The 17,427-nt window shown below is 39.6% G+C and overlaps 1 protein-coding gene across 1 annotated transcript in view; it reads right to left on the minus strand.

Annotated features, from left to right (window-relative positions):
• The window catches only part of INSR (insulin receptor), a 104,165-nt gene that overhangs the window by 35,531 nt on the left and 51,207 nt on the right, over positions 1 to 17,427 (minus strand). Inside the window, exons 3-5 of the mRNA XM_075206966.1 lie at positions 6,814 to 7,135; positions 3,531 to 3,679; positions 1,497 to 1,641 (exon numbers count right to left, since the gene is read on the minus strand). Of these exons, the coding sequence (XP_075063067.1) occupies positions 1,497 to 1,641; positions 3,531 to 3,679; positions 6,814 to 7,135 (616 nt within the window). The remainder of the gene's footprint in view (positions 1 to 1,496; positions 1,642 to 3,530; positions 3,680 to 6,813; positions 7,136 to 17,427) is intronic.

Raw genomic sequence — 17,427 nt, forward strand, 5'->3', positions numbered from 1 at the left:
CTACAGCTATGTGTGCAACCTGATAGCACAGAACATGTATATACAAGTAAGAAAAACTATTAAAAAAAAAAATGTACAGTACGCAATAAGAACATCCCGATTTTTTTTATTTATATATATATATATATATATATATATATATATACACACATATATACACACACACACACACACACACACACACAAGTTAACCCGTGCATGATACTCATGCATTCTAGTCAAATCAAGCTACTTAAGGTCTTAAAAAGGTTCTTGTCATGCATTTGGACCTAGCCCAGGCCTCCTCAGGGGAAGAGCGTTAGTTCCCGACGCAAGCAGCCTTTTTAATGTGTGTTCATGAGGTAAAATTACCTCACGAAAATGAGTTTGACCCCTCAACTCGTAAATTTAGCCTTTACTACACCTCCCATGGGGGGGAGGGGGGATGATGGAAGTTAACTGACTTGACTATTCTAATTTTTTTGTCAAATAATGTCAGTATAAAAAATTTCAGGTCAATTGGATGAGCCCTTATTGAGAAAATAGTTTTTTACACACACACACACACACACACACACACACTAACGCACGCCTCTACACATGTGTGTTCATGAGGTAAAATTACCTCACGAAAATGAGTTTGAGCCCTACCAAATTTCAGCCCTTTTTGAATTTTTTTTCCCACACACACTAAGAATTTAGTAGGTCAGTGTATAACTCTGCCCAGCAGGTGGCGCTGCAACTTGGTTTTTTTTTTCCCACACACAGACGCCACTAAGCATTTATATATTAGATATAATTTTAACATCACAGAATTTTTTTTTCCTGCAATGGGACTTGATATTGCACATATATATAAGTGCATATCCTGCAGTCTGTCCTGTCAACATAGTACTCTTTAGGCAGCGCCTATACCCAGATTCAAATGGAAATGTATCTTGAGATCCACTTGGATTTGAATACGGGTGCACGTATGCTCAAGCTCCATGCTAATTTTAAAATTGTAACTTGCATTCACATTGCATTCGAAGATGAATAAGGCCCTCTATGTCAACTGCTATCTAGAAAAACCAGAATATGGCAATTTATTAGTAAACTGATTCTATGACATTGATGTCAGCAGGCAGTATTCTTGGTAATTTACAAGATTTCAAAACTTGTGCGCACGTAGTTTTACTATTTGCGCAAATGTGGTGGCAAAGAGAAAAAAGCTTGTTGTCAATAAACAGAAAACACCCTTACTTGCACATTCTCCACCCCTTCAACCTCATCTAAATAATCTAATTTCCCAAAACAAAATCTAGATTTTGCATGTGGGTGAATAACTAGGCTAATTAACGTGCCTATCCCTGACCTAGCATTAGAAGATGCTAAATAATGCAATATAACTCTTATCGGCATCTTGGCGCACAAATCCAAATGAATGTACACAAATACAGGGCAAATGGCAAAAACACACATTTTGCATTTTCAGAACTGCTCTTTAGAATGTTTAGTTTACCAACATCCACACTCACCCTGTCTCTAGGGTTTCTCCCCTAATTAAATGTAGCTTCCGGAAGAATGACAAAGAGACTAAAGCATAAGACCGCCTGATCTTTAGATATCCAGTAATTTCCTCTATGAGACCAAGATTTGCCTCTAGCTCTGCAGCAATGTTATCTGTTGAAATAAAACAACAATTAATAAACTTGCACTGCTAAAGAACACAAAAAAAATTCTAGCTGTGGCTTGATCACCTATGAAAAAAACTTATTGTATAAATTTATTTCAAATATTATATCATTGCAAATGTACCGATTTTTGTATTAGAAATGTAATGATTTCTGATGTAGTAGGCATATGTTGGAGGAAAAGTGTTATTGTAAAAAAGGAAGAAAGGAAATCCCATGCTAATTAGGCCTTTTCATTTGTGAGTGACCAAGACCTCTTTAACCCTGAATGTACAGGAAGGATTCCTTAGACTTTCATTCTGTGTCTTAGAGAGATAGGAAACATAACAGAAACTAATTTAGGAAAACACAGATTTATGTAAACTTTGTTAAGTTTAAATTTCAGTTAAAACCAAGTTTAGAGAACATATTACACCCTGAAGCTGATCATTGAATGTAATAACTCAGACTTTGTGGTGCCAGGCAGGAATGGGGGCTGAGTTACGCCCTACCAACATGTGTCACAAACAGTATATAAAGAGCTCTGTTTGACCATATAATGTATTATATCATTTGTACTTCTGGATGATCATGAGTACTTTCAACTAGTGTGTAATGGTCCTTGTAAGGATCCCTTAAGGAAATAAACATCACTGCTTCAATATTCTACCCGACGCCTATTGCCTGATGTATCTTGTGACCAACAGATAAGGGCTTAGAATCTAATCAGTTCCCTGGCAGTTCTGTGTTGAACCCAGTGTCTCTGTGCCAACGCTCTGCCCGCTACCTTGCAGTCCTGATCCATAGTAAGCGGTCTGGAGGTACCAGGCAGCCCACAGCAAAGAGGCGCTGTAGCAGCTACACCAGCAACCCAGAAGTAAGTGTTTCTAGGTGTCAGTGAGGGAGTCTGGTGGTAGGAGCCGAATACTCCTACAACTATTGCAGAATTAGCATTCGAACATCAGCGAGTGTCTGGTGGCAGGTGACACCAGTAGGACCGGCTAGTAACAGTGGGTTACTGGCAGTGAGAAAGCAACCCATCCTTCAACCCTAACAGACTGGGTGGTGAGGTAAGCCCAAACGGTTACACTAGTCAAAAAATAGCTACTTCGCTGAAGCTTCTAGATTTATGAGACTTTGGTAACAAAAGCAATGTGCTGAACACTAGAACACAAAGCCACTTTACTAAAATTTTCACACTTTTGTTTCTGAATGACAGATTAGATCTGCAAGAGAAAGGCCTTTAGTAAAAGTAATGAGTCACTTCTGGTTCAATATTTCTTCAGTTGCATGTGATGCAATATTTTCTTCCAAGGAAATAATACTCTTGGATCTTTTGAAAACAGGAAATGAGTACACGACTTAGTATAGGTTTCTTCAATAGCTCCAGACACCGTAAATTTCTGCAGTAACCAAAAGAGAGCAGAGTGACCAATATATAAGCCTCCTGAGCCCAAAGCAATCTAATTTGGAGAGATAGTAAGAGCATGCTTTTGGGAGACAAATAGTTCTGGGGGTAGTATATAGGTAGTAATGCTATTCTTACTCATCATATATATGTACTCATGACCATAATATCATATGCTTTTTTAAAGAACACACAACTACACATCTTAGCAAATAAATCCATCAGCAGTAGAGTGTGAATACAAAATGTTAGTAGCAGTGGCGCACGCAGGGGAGGTTTCTGGGTCTCCAGAAACCCCTCCCCTCCGCACGAAACGGAGCTGTTGCGCATGCACGGGCGCATGCGCAGCAGCTTTCTTTTTTTTTGCAGGGGGGGGGGGGAACCTTAAAAATCCTGTGTGCGCCCCTGAGTAGGGGCACATGTCTTACAATACATCCGTTGCTGTGGCAGTCTTGCATTTACATAAATATCAGTATGCATAAAATACTTACTGCCGCCACGGATGTTGATAGCCAAATTTCCACTGATCACTGTGCAACCTCTGAGCTCTTGGGCAGATGTGACAGAATCTATAACTTTCTCTTTACCAATGACTGTACAGACTTTAGGACATGGTCCTGCGCACGGTGCACAGGTCAGGCTGTAGGAACCACAAGAAAGAGAAAATAGATTAAAATATGAAACTGACTTTGATAGCGCAAGTATTAAACAGTGAACATGCAAAAAAAATCTATCAAACTTATAAATTTGAAAATGGGAAGTTATCATACAAAGTGATGCAGGTACTTGGACCTTTGATAAGTGTATATTAATATCACCTGAATATTTTTGCTAAATGTATAACATAAAAAGTAACCTTGGTAATGTTACAATTTATTTGTTAATATAATCACCCAATCATTCATTCCAGATGGCTACACCTATTCCATGTAACTAACCGCTGATATAACCTCATTGCTACACCTTAGGCATTGGTTACATGTGTCTCACCTATTATCAGCATGTCAAAAATCTGTATTTAGATTATGTCTATGTTGTCTCCTCCTTTAATTGACATATCTGGCATCTTTCGATTGACCTGAGTTTTTTGCTTTATGGTCACTTAGTTTAAAATATTATCATCTACAATAATTGCATTTTCACTTATATTTTAACATTCTATATTGGTTTGCTATTCTTTTCTGGGGGAGCTGTTTTTAGATTTTCGCTCATGATAATTCAAATATATTCACACTGCTCACTGCATACACTTACTTACTAGTGGCATTCTGAGCAAATGATTCTTCTCCTGATGAAATTGGTTTTCCTCATTAATAATATAATTCAGTACTATCATAATAGCACTGAATAAAAATCAATGTGGCATATATTTTCCACCACTAAACAATGAGTCATATAAAATGTATAGTTTTATGACCAGAGGCCTGCACTGAAGCAATAACACTAACAAATTACCAACAGAGGAAAGCTGCAATGCAGTGAAGAGAATATTTTACAGCTGAGAAGCAGTGTGACTAGCACTGCAATCAGAAACTGTTGGCAGGTAAGGACTATCACTAAAATGGGTAGAGGTGCAGGTAGAAGTATAAAATAAAATGTTATAACTATTGGTTATAATAAATGCATCATCAGGACAGCATATGACTATGTGACTAATCTCAGTTTACATAGGCTTTAGCTGTACAATCCCAAATAAATGCAACCAAACTGTGCAGTTCTCTATATTTTACAATAACCGTAGTGTAAAAAAAAAAAAAGTATATTGCAATAAACGCGCTTAAAATGATTATGAAAAATATAATTAGAAATAACCTAAAGGAGCCCCCTTTTTAACTGTATTTATCATGATTAAATAAAAATCAGAAATATAATCTAATTATATCAGTAGCGAAAACTGGGAATAAGCAATTTAAATATTCCCTTCAAAAATTTGTATAAAGAACTTTAGATGGTACAACGTTGTGTGCAAATTAGAAACGGTTTGCTTGATGCAGCATAGGTATGGGATAAACAAACAGCTGTATCACTAGATACACGCTCTTTCCAAATATGGAAAGAATCACAGCTCCGTTAGATGATGCTGCCTTATTACATGTGAGTAAAACTCTGGACGGCACCGGGAGAACCTTCATTTACTGTGATCCCCAAAAGGCCAGGAAGGATTTATTACAGAAGACTGTAAGGCAGGATGACTTTTGGTGATATGATACTAGTCAAATTCATGTTGATATTAGAGGAGGGTAGGAATTGATTGGGGCAACACCACATAACAGAAGCGAACCCAATCCCAGCTTCATGTGGAACTCACTCATTTAAATTCAGATTCTAAATATTTAAGTTTAATTTGAGCAAATGCAGGTTCTTCAGAGTCTGAACTTTACAGTAAGCCAGACATCTGCATTTGAAAATACAGCATCTAATGGATCTGTGACTGCAGCAGACATTACCATATTAGGGAGCGGATGTGAATAAAACATTTACTGATTTTGCTGTTATTATCTCAAAATGTATTTTGCAACATACAGACACTCTCTAATTGGCCCAATGTGTTACAATTACTTGTGATCCCATTATAACTTGTTTATACAGGAGCCTATGCAAAAAGTACATGAATTGATAAGTTCTATTTATTACCGATTCACTATATATATATATATATATATATATATATATATATATATATATATATATATATATATATTATATATATTATAGTTGATCAGATTATGTGTGGCGTTATATTTATTTGTTTAAATTAGCTATGATGCATATTGTTGAAGGTGGTGTACCCCTGGGTTGTTGTTTCTACACTTTTAACCACCATTTTGAAAGTGTGTGAGACTATTTCTGCACATTTAGATTAACAGAAATAAGATGTTGTATAACTGCTGGTTACAGGTATATTGCAGCATATCAGTATTGGACTGTGCAATGTATCTGGCAACATAGTATGCCCTCTTCCACTGCTGCTCCTTATGCTCCACATTTGAAAACAACTAGCATTTGTACTTTACAGACACAGGTCCTTCATTAGCAGACTTATTAAAGTTGTTGGGTGAATTTGGTATATACCCCAGATAAACTGCAATTTGGACAAATCCGTAGTATACCCACTGGCTAGATACATCTCCTCTGTTAGATCCTGGTATTACTATGGTCAGAGCCACAGTTAGTTAGCAAAGAATTCTTAATTTACCAGGTGAACATTTTTAGAATGATTTATCTACCAAATATAATAGTCCATCCATTTTAATCTTTAAAGGATAATTTCTCACAGTCTCGCACTAGATTTCCAAATGTTACTACAGATATCAGAACTTACACCCAAAGTGTAGTTCTGGGCACTGGTCAGGGGGACTTGGATGCATCAATAGATGTAAAGTTATTGTAGCCAATTGAAAGATGATAGACTACGTTAATGGGTTCTGAACGTACCCAGTCTGTTGCTAGATCTAGGCTGATTGTAATAACACAGACCTCAGTGAAATACCACCATTTTGCTCCAAGAAATTAGAAGATTGAAATATAGCATGTAAAACAAACAATGCATGAAAATTAATTTTTAAAGCAAAACAATGATTTTAATTAACATGAATAGGGGTACAGATATACCTAATAATTGAATAGACTCTGGAGATTAATTTGTATAACTTGCACTTCTCACTACACCTGTTACTCAATTTCTCTATGATAGTCAGAAGTGTCAACCCTACAGTAAATGGATATCCCAGCCAAAAACTAAATGCTATCTTGCAAGCATATAAGGCTACTTACGTGGTGGAGTTGGTGGTATATCCAGATGGGCACTCCGGTATACACTCGCCTTTGTGAATGACATATGGACGGCAGGAACTGTCCTGTGAATTTTGACACTTATTGTGGAGATCCTGGCATTCATTGAAGCTGATACAACGCCATCCCTGCAAACTATAAGAGCCTGGTGGGCAAGACTCTACACATTTTCCCTGGAGTAGGAAATTGCGGCATGATACACACTTAGATGGGTCATTAGGCTCCAGACAGCTCCCAAGACACTCGCTGTGACAGCATCGCTCATCGGATGTACAGCCATGGTGCTTACATGAAGCCGGGCAAACTGCAAATTAAAGAGAAAAAAAAAACAGAAGACATGATAATTAGATATTAAATGGTCCTGTCAAAACTTACACTTTATGTACCTTGCATGTTTTGTGGTAATGAACACCTTCCTGAATGTTTTTACCCTATGAATCTGCATTGCCCAAACATTTAGGGAACTTGTAGAGAAGAACACCCGGTCCAAACTACATAGGAGGCTCACCACAAAATTATTTTTTTTGGTCTTGGCAACAGAAATTCATCTCACCCAATCAATACAGCCAGCAGCAAACACTTTGGGCCTATTCATATGAGATATATTTTTAGCAATATAAAAAAAACAAAAACAGAAGTTGGTGAGGGAAATCATTTTAGAATTTTTAGGGAAATTCTGCATGCAATGTATTGTAAAATACGATAATACCCCATTGTTAAGAAAATATTAGAATTGAAACCCAAGAACTCCTGTTGTTACAATCACTTTCTGTAATAATTTGTTGCAAGAGTACGAATAGTAGAGGAACGAGGATGTGAACAGCAAGTACGCCTTGTGTATTTAATATCAAATGTGAGTCTAAAGATGTTGTAGAATTTGACAAGCAATAAATGGTTCAGGCTCTGACTTCGTGTCATCTGCAAAGAAGTCTGCTCCATCTGTCCTGGAAATAATGTATGAGGTTTGGGAAGGTACTATAAAAGAATGTGCTGTATTATTTATATCCAGATAAGATGCTATCCATTCCATCTGTTATATATTATATGTAGGGAACAAGACCCTAGTTCAATTCCTTCATACCCAATCCAATATTTTTTTTAATAAACACACTGAGTAAACATGCTCTTGACTAGTGCTGAGAAAAGACACATTGTCAAACAGATGAAGTTAGGCACTGAACAGTGGGAGAGTAGGGTCAGGCAACACTATGTCAGGTCACTATTACTAGCAAGTGTTCAGAGCTCAATTTCACCAGATAATAAGATGAGCTTAGGTACAAGAGCACAAAAATGAGAAGTGCAGTGAAAACGAAAACAAAGATTTCATAATAAAATTCTTTGGACTATTCTATAGGCAGGATTGGATTGATTCATTCAGCTAAATACAAAACTGGATAAAAAAAATAGCATGAGAGACAGACCCACCGTATAGTCAAAAATAATTTATTAAGCTTTTATCATTAACACAAATATCATTAAAAATGCACAGAAAAAGGCCTGTTGCAAAATACAAGTAACAAAGATTGAAGTCTTCATTCACATGTTACTGCTGATACTGCACATCTACCTAAAGTACACATAATGAGTACATGAGCAGCTAAGGTCACTGTGAGTACAATACACATTTAGCTCTTCCAGCTCCTGACTCATTCCACTCCAGGACTCCACAGCTACCAAAGCACCGCCCTTACACTTACCCAATCATATAACTGCTGGAAACCAACCAGGCTGGGATCTGCCCTCCCTTTTGAACCCTCCTCTCTTCCATAGCTTTCCCCTACCCACTAAATCCTTGATGTGCTTGGGTAAATAAAACTAGTCCTGAACCCTTTCACTACTAGCTGTGTGAGAAATCATTGTCATATCAGTGAATGGGGAAGCACACAGGAGAAAAGACTGAATTCAACTGCAGCAGCAGGAATAAAAGAGTAACTAAAGGCAGTTATATTAGAAGTTATATGAAGAGATTTGAAGCAATAGAAGAAATTATAATAAGGTATTTTGTAGAGCAGTAAGAGAGAGGTTATGTGGGACTATAAGAGAGCAGTATATGTCATGGAAAAAACTTAAATGTAATAGGGGAATTTTATGGATCAAAACAAATGTGTTCTATTGAGCAATATGGGCATAATATTGGCAGATAAATAACGTGTATTCAAGCAAAGGTTCCCTTATTATTCCCATATTATTACAGAGATTATTATACAGCACTAAAAACCATAATTTAACCATTACATGTTTTAAATATTTGTATAGATAATGATTCCAAGTGTTGAAGTAACAGCCTTAAGGCTGGATTAATCTCCCAGAAGCATTCCTATGACTGTACAATTAGTTTGGTAACGCCACTCTCACTTGCATAGTGCCTAGTGTATTTGTAAGGGTAAAAGCAATTGGCGTTTTTCGATGAATCCGCCGCTTCTGGGAGAACACAGAAAAGCAGAGCGTTCTATAAGCTATTGTGGGAATTCGGCTAGAGAGTCATCCTGTATACTATTCTGTCATCATTCTTAGGAGTCTTCCTTCCTTGTCATAGTTCCCATGCAATGCAAGTGGTCATGAGGCTAAACAAAGAAAGCCACCCGGGAGTGAGGACAAAGCAATATATTGGATGACTATCAAGCAAAGTTACAGCATTTGTATATAGGGCACATTCTTTTTCTAAACAAAAAAACAAAACAAAACCTAGAGCACTAGCCGCAATATAAAACACATTTTCTCAAAAGGTGGCAAGTCCTCTTTAAAAAGATTAACCCACATTTCAGCATGTTGTTAAATTAGATTTATGTATGCAAAGGGCTAGCACTATTGACTAGCAAACATTTAAATAAGGTGGGGGTGAAAGCAATGCAAATAGACAATAGTTTCCCAGTATAATTCAAACTTTATTTAAAGATATGCAGGTAAAATAAAAACATTCCAGCAGTTTGACACTAAAAACCATGTGTGACTGGATCACTCATAAATAACTTATGGTATAAATTTATTGAAAGGAAATAGTGCAGGGCGCTTTATATAAATTGCCAATGCACTTATTTTAAATATTGTGTATATTTTGGTAAGGGAAATCTTTACTTTCTGAGACCAGAAAATTAGTTTTTTCTGTTTAACCTTTCTAAAGTAAATACCTTTTCTGATGTATCTATCTCATACAATGAGTCCTTGTTTACGAAGCCTTTTGTGTATTGTGATGAGGAAATGGCTCGTTTTGAGGTTTGTATTTTTTTTCTTTGTGAATGTGTATTCCTAACGGTCTGAAGAAAGGCCCATATGTTAATCAGGCCTTTTGATCTGTGAGGCCTTTTGAAGACAGGAAGAGTTAATTAAGATCTTGCTACTAGATTTCCTGTGTCTAAAAACATGATGCAGGACATCACTGAATTTGTAAGATATCACAGATAAGTGTAAATATTGATAGCTTTGCAATGCATGTAAATCTATGTTTTGGTAAAAGAGGTTATATCCTGATGCTAAAAATAGCCTGTGTCTGAACTGTATAAAAGGTACTAGCTTGTATTGGAAACTGGTTTTTCTGATTTTCATCTCACCTGATCACTGGTACCTCCAATTAGTGAGAGCGCAAATAAACATCTCTTGCTTCAAAGACCTGCTTGAAAACATCTTCAGTATTGCTGTATTTCTGTGACCTGCAGATTAGACTCTCTACCAGGCCTTACACTGGCTCCCTTTCCCTTACAGAATCCTCTTTAAACTCCTTACTACCACTTACAAAGCTCTCTCCCAGTCTACTGCTCCCTACATCTCCAACCTCCTTACCATTCATACTCCCGCCCGCTCCCTGCGCTCAGCAAATGACCGTCGCCTCTCCTCCACTCTTATTACCTCTTCCCACTCCCGAGTCCAAGACTTCACCCAAGCTGCCCCCCTGCACTGGAATGACCTCCCTCGCTCCATCCGTCTCGCTCCTAATCTGTGCTCCTTCAAACGGGCACTCAAAACTCACCTGTTCCTGAAAGCCTACCATCCATCCACTTAACCCCTCATCCACTCTGCTGTTCTCCCCCCTCTCCCCTGGTCCCTTTTTCTCCCTTGGATCACTGCCTCCCTTCGTGCCGGTTTTGTCCACCCTCCCTTAGGATGTAAGCTCGCATAAGCAGGGCCCCTCTCCCCTCCTGTCTCCATACCGACTCTTCTGCTCCGCTCTCACTCCATATGTCTGGCCGGAGTTTCTAAAGCATTGGTACTTGTTCTGTAATGTTTTACCCTGTATGGTCTACTGTTTGTACTATGTAAGGCGCTGCGAAAACCTTGTGGCGCCTAACAAATAAATGATAATAATAATAGACCCTAAATCTTACCCGTTCTCCAGCTGTCTCATAGATTTGGACCCAGCATTACGGTACCACCGCTCTGCCTGCTACCTATGAAGCCCTGGTCAGTGTGATAGGCCAGGGGGGGTGTCCATCCACAGCTTCCCTGATCCATAGTAAGAGGTCAGGAGTGCCAGTCCAGGTACACCAGCAATGAGATATGCTAGCAGCGTCTGTTACCCAGACGAATCCCGGTTCTGGATGCCGGTAAGAGTCTAGTGGTGGCAGCCTTTGTAAGCCTCTCCTACCGCGACAAGAGGGCGCATTTGGAATAATGAAAGGGAACGGTGGCAAAGTAAGCCCAGCCGGTTCCCAGCAACAACAGACAGGGTCCATCCTGTCACACCATGACTTTATGGTCCTCTCTGAACCTCATTTATGGTTGAGAACAACTGGGTAGTTTCAAACTGCCTCCAACATCACATTATTATTTATATGCTACCACAAGGCTTCCGCAGCGCCGTACAAATGCAAAATACAATACGAGCAGTGGATCATACAGGGTAACCAAAACAGAACGAGACGAGTAAAACCAAAACTCCAATAACTCCAAGCACAGCAAGTACAATGGCTTAGGAGAAGAGGAATGAAGTTGAGACACAAGGGAAGAGGGCCTTGCTCATAAAAGGTCACATGCTAAAAGGGAGGGCAAACAGACAGCAAGCACGAGAGGAGTCAGTAGAGGGTATGATGCACAAGAGGAGCATGAACAGGAAAGAAGGAGAAGGAAGGAGAAGGTTAGGTGGATGGCTGGAAGGCTTTGAGGAACAGATGGGTTTTGAGTACTTGTTTGAAGGAGCTCAGATTTGGGGACAGACGGAAGGAGTGTGGCAGGTTGTTCCAATGGAGGGGGGTAGCGCGGGAGAAAACTTGAATTTTGGCGTGGGATGAGGTGATCAGTGTAGAAGAGAGGCGATGGTCATTGGCTGAATGCAGGGAACGGACGGGAGTGTGAATGGAGAGGAGGTTAGAAATGTAAAGGGCAAGAGGTGGAATGGGATAAGGCCTTATAGGTGAGGGTGAGGTGTTTAAAGAGGATTCTCTAGGGGAAAGGGAGCCAGTGTAAGGCAAGGCAGGGGAGGCAGAGGAGAAGCGTCGTGAAAGAAAGATAAATCTTGCAGCCGCATTGAGAATAGAGTGAAGAGGGACGAGATGGGAGTGGGGGAGGACAGTGAGGAGAAGGTTACAATAATCAAGATGGGAAATAATGAGTGTATGGATAATGGATTTTGGTTGCATCCTGAGAAAGGAAAGGCCGGATACAGGCAATACTCCGTAGTTGGAAGCATCAGGATTGGCCAAGGGATTGAATGTGGGGGGGGGGGGGGAGAGAGAGAGAGAAAGAGCGAGCAGGAAAGATGATGGTGTTAACGGTTATGGAGAGATCAAGGTGGGGTGAGGATTTAGAAGGAGGAAAAACAATAAGTTCAGGTTTAGCAATGTTGAGTTTGAGAAAACGTGAAGACATCCAGGAGGAGATGGAAGTCTGAAACGTGAGAGAGTAGAGGGGTCCGGAGAAGAGATGTAAAGTTGAATGTCATCTGCGTATCGGCGATACTGGAGACTAAAGGAGGAGATGAGATCACCCATGGAGGTAGTGTACAGTGAGAGGCCCGAGAACAGAGCCCTGAGGGACTCCAACGGGAAGGGCAGAGGGGGGTGAGGAAGAATCAGGGGTGGATTCCGAAAGGAGTGGTTGGCAAGGTAGGAGGTGAACCATGAGAAGACAGTACCAGAGAGGCAGAGGGAAAGAAGGTTCTGCAGAAGTAGGGGGTGGTCCACGGTGTCAAAGGCCGCAGAGAGGTCCAAGAGAATGAGCTTGGAGAAGTGACCCCTGCATTTGTCCGAGAGGAGGTCATTAGAAAACTTTGGCCTGGGTGGATTCAGTGGAGTGGAGAGGGCGGAATCCAGAATGGAGGGGGTTAAGGAGGAAATTATCAGAGAGGTGAATGGTGAGGCAATTACTGTGCGCGAATACCTTTTTTCATTTACTACTTTGGGATTAGCTCATCTGTACATCAGCACCACTTGTTTCAAGACGTTTTTGCAAGACAAGCATTTTAATTACAAAAGTTGATTAAAAATGGAGATCTCCTTTAAATCACCAGCAACATTTCCGTATATTAAGGTATTCAAAAAAAACGTTCTTGAATTCAGGTGTAGCAAATGCAGTTTGAAAAGGTTCTTTAACATCTAGCTAAGAAAGAATTATGGACATTTCACATTGTTAGATGCTGCTTGCCCCTCCATTGTTCAATCGTCCAACAACAAGGACACAATTGCAATGTGACAAGACCTGTGCCTAGTACAAGAAACATCCCCTCACAGTTGACACAGTGAGACATGCCCCAATTCAAGAGTTACCCTGAGCCCAGTCTATCATGGGTTGCATTTAAGCTGAAACCCTTCCTATGTGGTACATGCTGCTAATGTGGGGTTGGTAAAAGCTACTTTTAGTTAATATCTAATGAAATAATTGTGTATGATTCCTGTTGGAATTTCAAATAAATGTGATGCCTAATCAGGACTTTTCTCTTTCCTCTTCCTTTCTTTCCCTTTTACTGTTATCAGTATTAATCCTGAATCTGCGATTGGATCTCTGGCTTAGCAAAAGGGGCTGTTCAGATACAGGACCTTTTGAGAAAGGGTCCTTGATACCATTTTTTCAACTTCAGGAGCGTTATGTCCCTACTCAGGAATTGTATAAATATCTACAGATATGCCACTGGATCCATTCGCAGGGGTCTCTCCTCCTTTTCTCATTCAGTAGGTATATGCACTAGGTACAGGTTTCTTTTAAATGCAGTAGACCTCAGAAAATTGCCGGTCCAATCTCAATGGGAGTTGGATCTTTAAACTCCTCTATCAGATGGGGATTGGAATAAAATATTCCAAAATCTTTATAAAATGTCTAGATGTATAAATCACTCAGAGATTTTGATAAATGTCATTCATAGATTGTATTTCATACCAGGTGAACTTCATAAGATTTGGCCTACTGTTTCTAGGTTCTGTTGGAGAAATTATGGCGAGACGGGCTTCCTCTTGCCTGTTTTCTGGACCTGCCCAAAAATTGCCCATCTTTGGGAGGAAGTTTTTAATTTGATACGTCAGGTTACCTCCATGAGCCTCACGCCTCATCCAGTCTCCCAATCATTCATAAATAGGTCACTGGACATATACATGGCACCCCCATCTCTCTCTAAAATAATTGCAAAAATCCAGAACAGTTATGTTATGAAAACCATTGGGTTTAAGTATTCCATTTTTGTATCCTCACCTCTGATTCAGTGGAACTCTTGGTACGAAATCCATGATGACCTCCCGGTTTTGCCCTGCCCTTCCAACTCAGCTTAGATGCCATTACTTTGGTTTTATGTATTTCAATTTTTGAATGTATAACACAATATCATTGCAGGTGTTTCTGAGATATCTCCTCCTCCCCGTTACCTTTCCTTAGTAGAGCTTTGCTCTCATTCTTGATGTTGTTTTTACTTTCTTTTTTTGTGTGAATGTTATTAGTTTTTCCTTTATGCTGTACAAAAAAAATCTAAAAAAAAAAAAAAGTAAATTTTTTTCTAAAAATTGTGCTACCTTCATTCTGCTCAACTATAATTCAATCATAAAAATAAATTTCAATTTTTGGACAACCACATATCTCTATAGCATGCGTGCATACCTCTCATTTGACAAATATACTGTTTGACAAGAGGCAGAAGATGCAGCTTTCAGTGACTAAGGACAGACAAGCTGGGTCACCCAATCAGGTTCCACAATCACATAAAAAATACACTGTCCTAGTTGTCTGATTTGCAGAGACAGCCCCCAGTCTTCCAGCCCTAAAAGCTGCATTTTGTCAAGACAGTAAATATAAATAGACCCCTACTTTACTACCAGTGCCCCACACTCTATAAGCAGAAGTGATCATGTATTATACTACCAATAATTCCATAAAATACATCAGCAGTGACCTCCAGGATATGTTACCATCAGTACCCACAGGATCATATATACCTGTGCCCCATTTCTCACCTGCATTACTCCTACATATAATAAATGTAATGTTTTTGGGTAATTGAAGACATGAAAGTGTAGTCGTGAATGATTCCATCAACATTTCATGCTATCCGATGTGTTGTTAATAATATTAACAGCACTTCATGAATATACCCACTATCTCACTAATCCTCTCTCTCCTACTCATTGTCACAGTTTAGAACCAGCACTACTATTCTACCTTGTCACTCACACTAAACTCATTAGTAGATAAATAGATTCAGTTCAGCTCTCTCAGGAGTGCAATATGAGTGAAAAGAAAATAGTTAAGCTATTGGTGGTGCCAGCAGTGTGTACTGAAAATGGCAGTGTTAGTAAAGTGGTGGAGCCAGGGCCGGTGCTAGGGTCCATGGCGCCCTAGGCATTTTGTCAAAATCGGCGCCCCCCCCCCCCCCCCCCCCCCCCCGCAAAAATCGGCTCCCTCCTCGCCCCGTCTTTCCTTACCTTGCCTCACCACCGCCGCGCCTCTCTGCTCCGTCTCCTCCCCTCCACTCACTGACACTATCGGGCCGTGATAATGATGTCACGGCCCGACAGTCAGTGAGTGGAGGGGAGGAGATGGAGCAGAGAGGCGGCGGTGGTGAGCAATAGCCTCTTCCCCCCTCCCCGTGGATGTATCTGAATGCTGTGCGGCGGCCGTGACAGGTATGGTCAGCGGTCGCCGCACAGTTTTAAAGTAATTTTCATTCTGTGGTGCCCTCCAGAGCCCGGCGCCCTAGGCAAGTGCCTAACCTTGCCTAATGGGAGCGCCGGGCCTGGGTGGAGCTTTGTTTAGTGCATCGTGCTCCATGCAATATTTAATGTGAGAAAATTGCACTCGTTCTAACAATTTATTTTCCAATTGCAAAAACCTCCTCATCTGAACTAAATAAAATTTTACATTATTTAATACACTCATTATTAATAAAATAAAACCATACTAAAAATACATTGAACCATTGTGTGTATGTGTCTACCTAAAAAAGCAATATGAATTGCACTACTATTTTCCTATAAAAAACAAAAACACAACAATCTAAAGCTTAAATAATTGATTCTTTCGCCACAGTATCTGGACCAAGCTTTGCTAGGTACATGAGTACAAATAGCTGGGCTGGTGCAGAAGACACAACAGTAGATGGAATAGGCAACTACACTCAGATATCCTTCCCCTTCACAAGGGGGGATAGGGGATCAGTAATCTGATCCAGTGCCTCTGAAAAGGCCTGTATTTCCAGCCATGCTACATACTAGAGATGCTCACTGACCTCCGTGAACTAGTTTTGGATCTGGATTAGCTTCGTGTTTTGGTATTTTTTTTTTAGAAAAATTGCTAAAATATGCAAATATCACATAATTTTGCTCTTTTTTTGATCCAACATTATTATTAACCTCAATAACACTAATTTCAAGTCATTTGCAGTCAATTTTGACCACCTCGCAGGTTGCAATATTATTTTCATACACTTTCGGACAAATATTGCAGTGACCTGGCTGGATGCTAAGCGACAGAGCAATTACTCAAACTCACCGCAGTTCCTAGCACATCTAGGACACATTGGCACACAGCAGTGGCAGAAAAGACAAGTTGTGCAAGATGGAATTGTCCTTGGGCCCTCCCACCCACCCTTATGTTGGATATTAAAAAGGGCATGCACACTTTAACAAACCAAGCACTTCAGCCACAAAAGTGCCACTCCTTGTGGCTGAGATGCTTGGTTTGTTTTTGGCCCCCACAAAACAAGGTAACAATAGGCTTAAGGCACCTAAGCTAACAGTGCTGTTAATGAACTCTACTGTGACAAGATGTTGTTGTCATCATCCTCACCCTCATCCTCATCAGTGTGTACATCATCCTCACACATTATTAAGTCATCAACGCTGGAATCCACCATTACAGAAGTCTCAGTATTTTGATGTAATTGGCGGGAGAGGCCTTCCACATGTAACTTGAAGTTCAATTTTATGATCATCATCTTTTCCACACTTTGAGGTATATATAGCTATAGCTTTTACCAGCTAAAGTAGAACATTTTGCAAAAATTGCATTTACTTCTGATTTTGATTAACATAGAACATAATCATGTTCTTACATTTTTTTTTTATTTTTTTTTTAACTCTTTACGTTTTTTAAAACAGGTTTGAGTGCAGAACAGATGTTTACAGGTGATTACATTGATAAGTTGTATCATGTCTGAAATAAAATGGAGACTAACCTTTTGACAGCAAA

The sequence above is a fragment of the Mixophyes fleayi genome, chromosome 1 (genome assembly GCF_038048845.1).
Source record: "Mixophyes fleayi isolate aMixFle1 chromosome 1, aMixFle1.hap1, whole genome shotgun sequence".
In the NCBI taxonomy this organism is placed as follows: Eukaryota; Metazoa; Chordata; class Amphibia; order Anura; family Limnodynastidae; genus Mixophyes; species Mixophyes fleayi.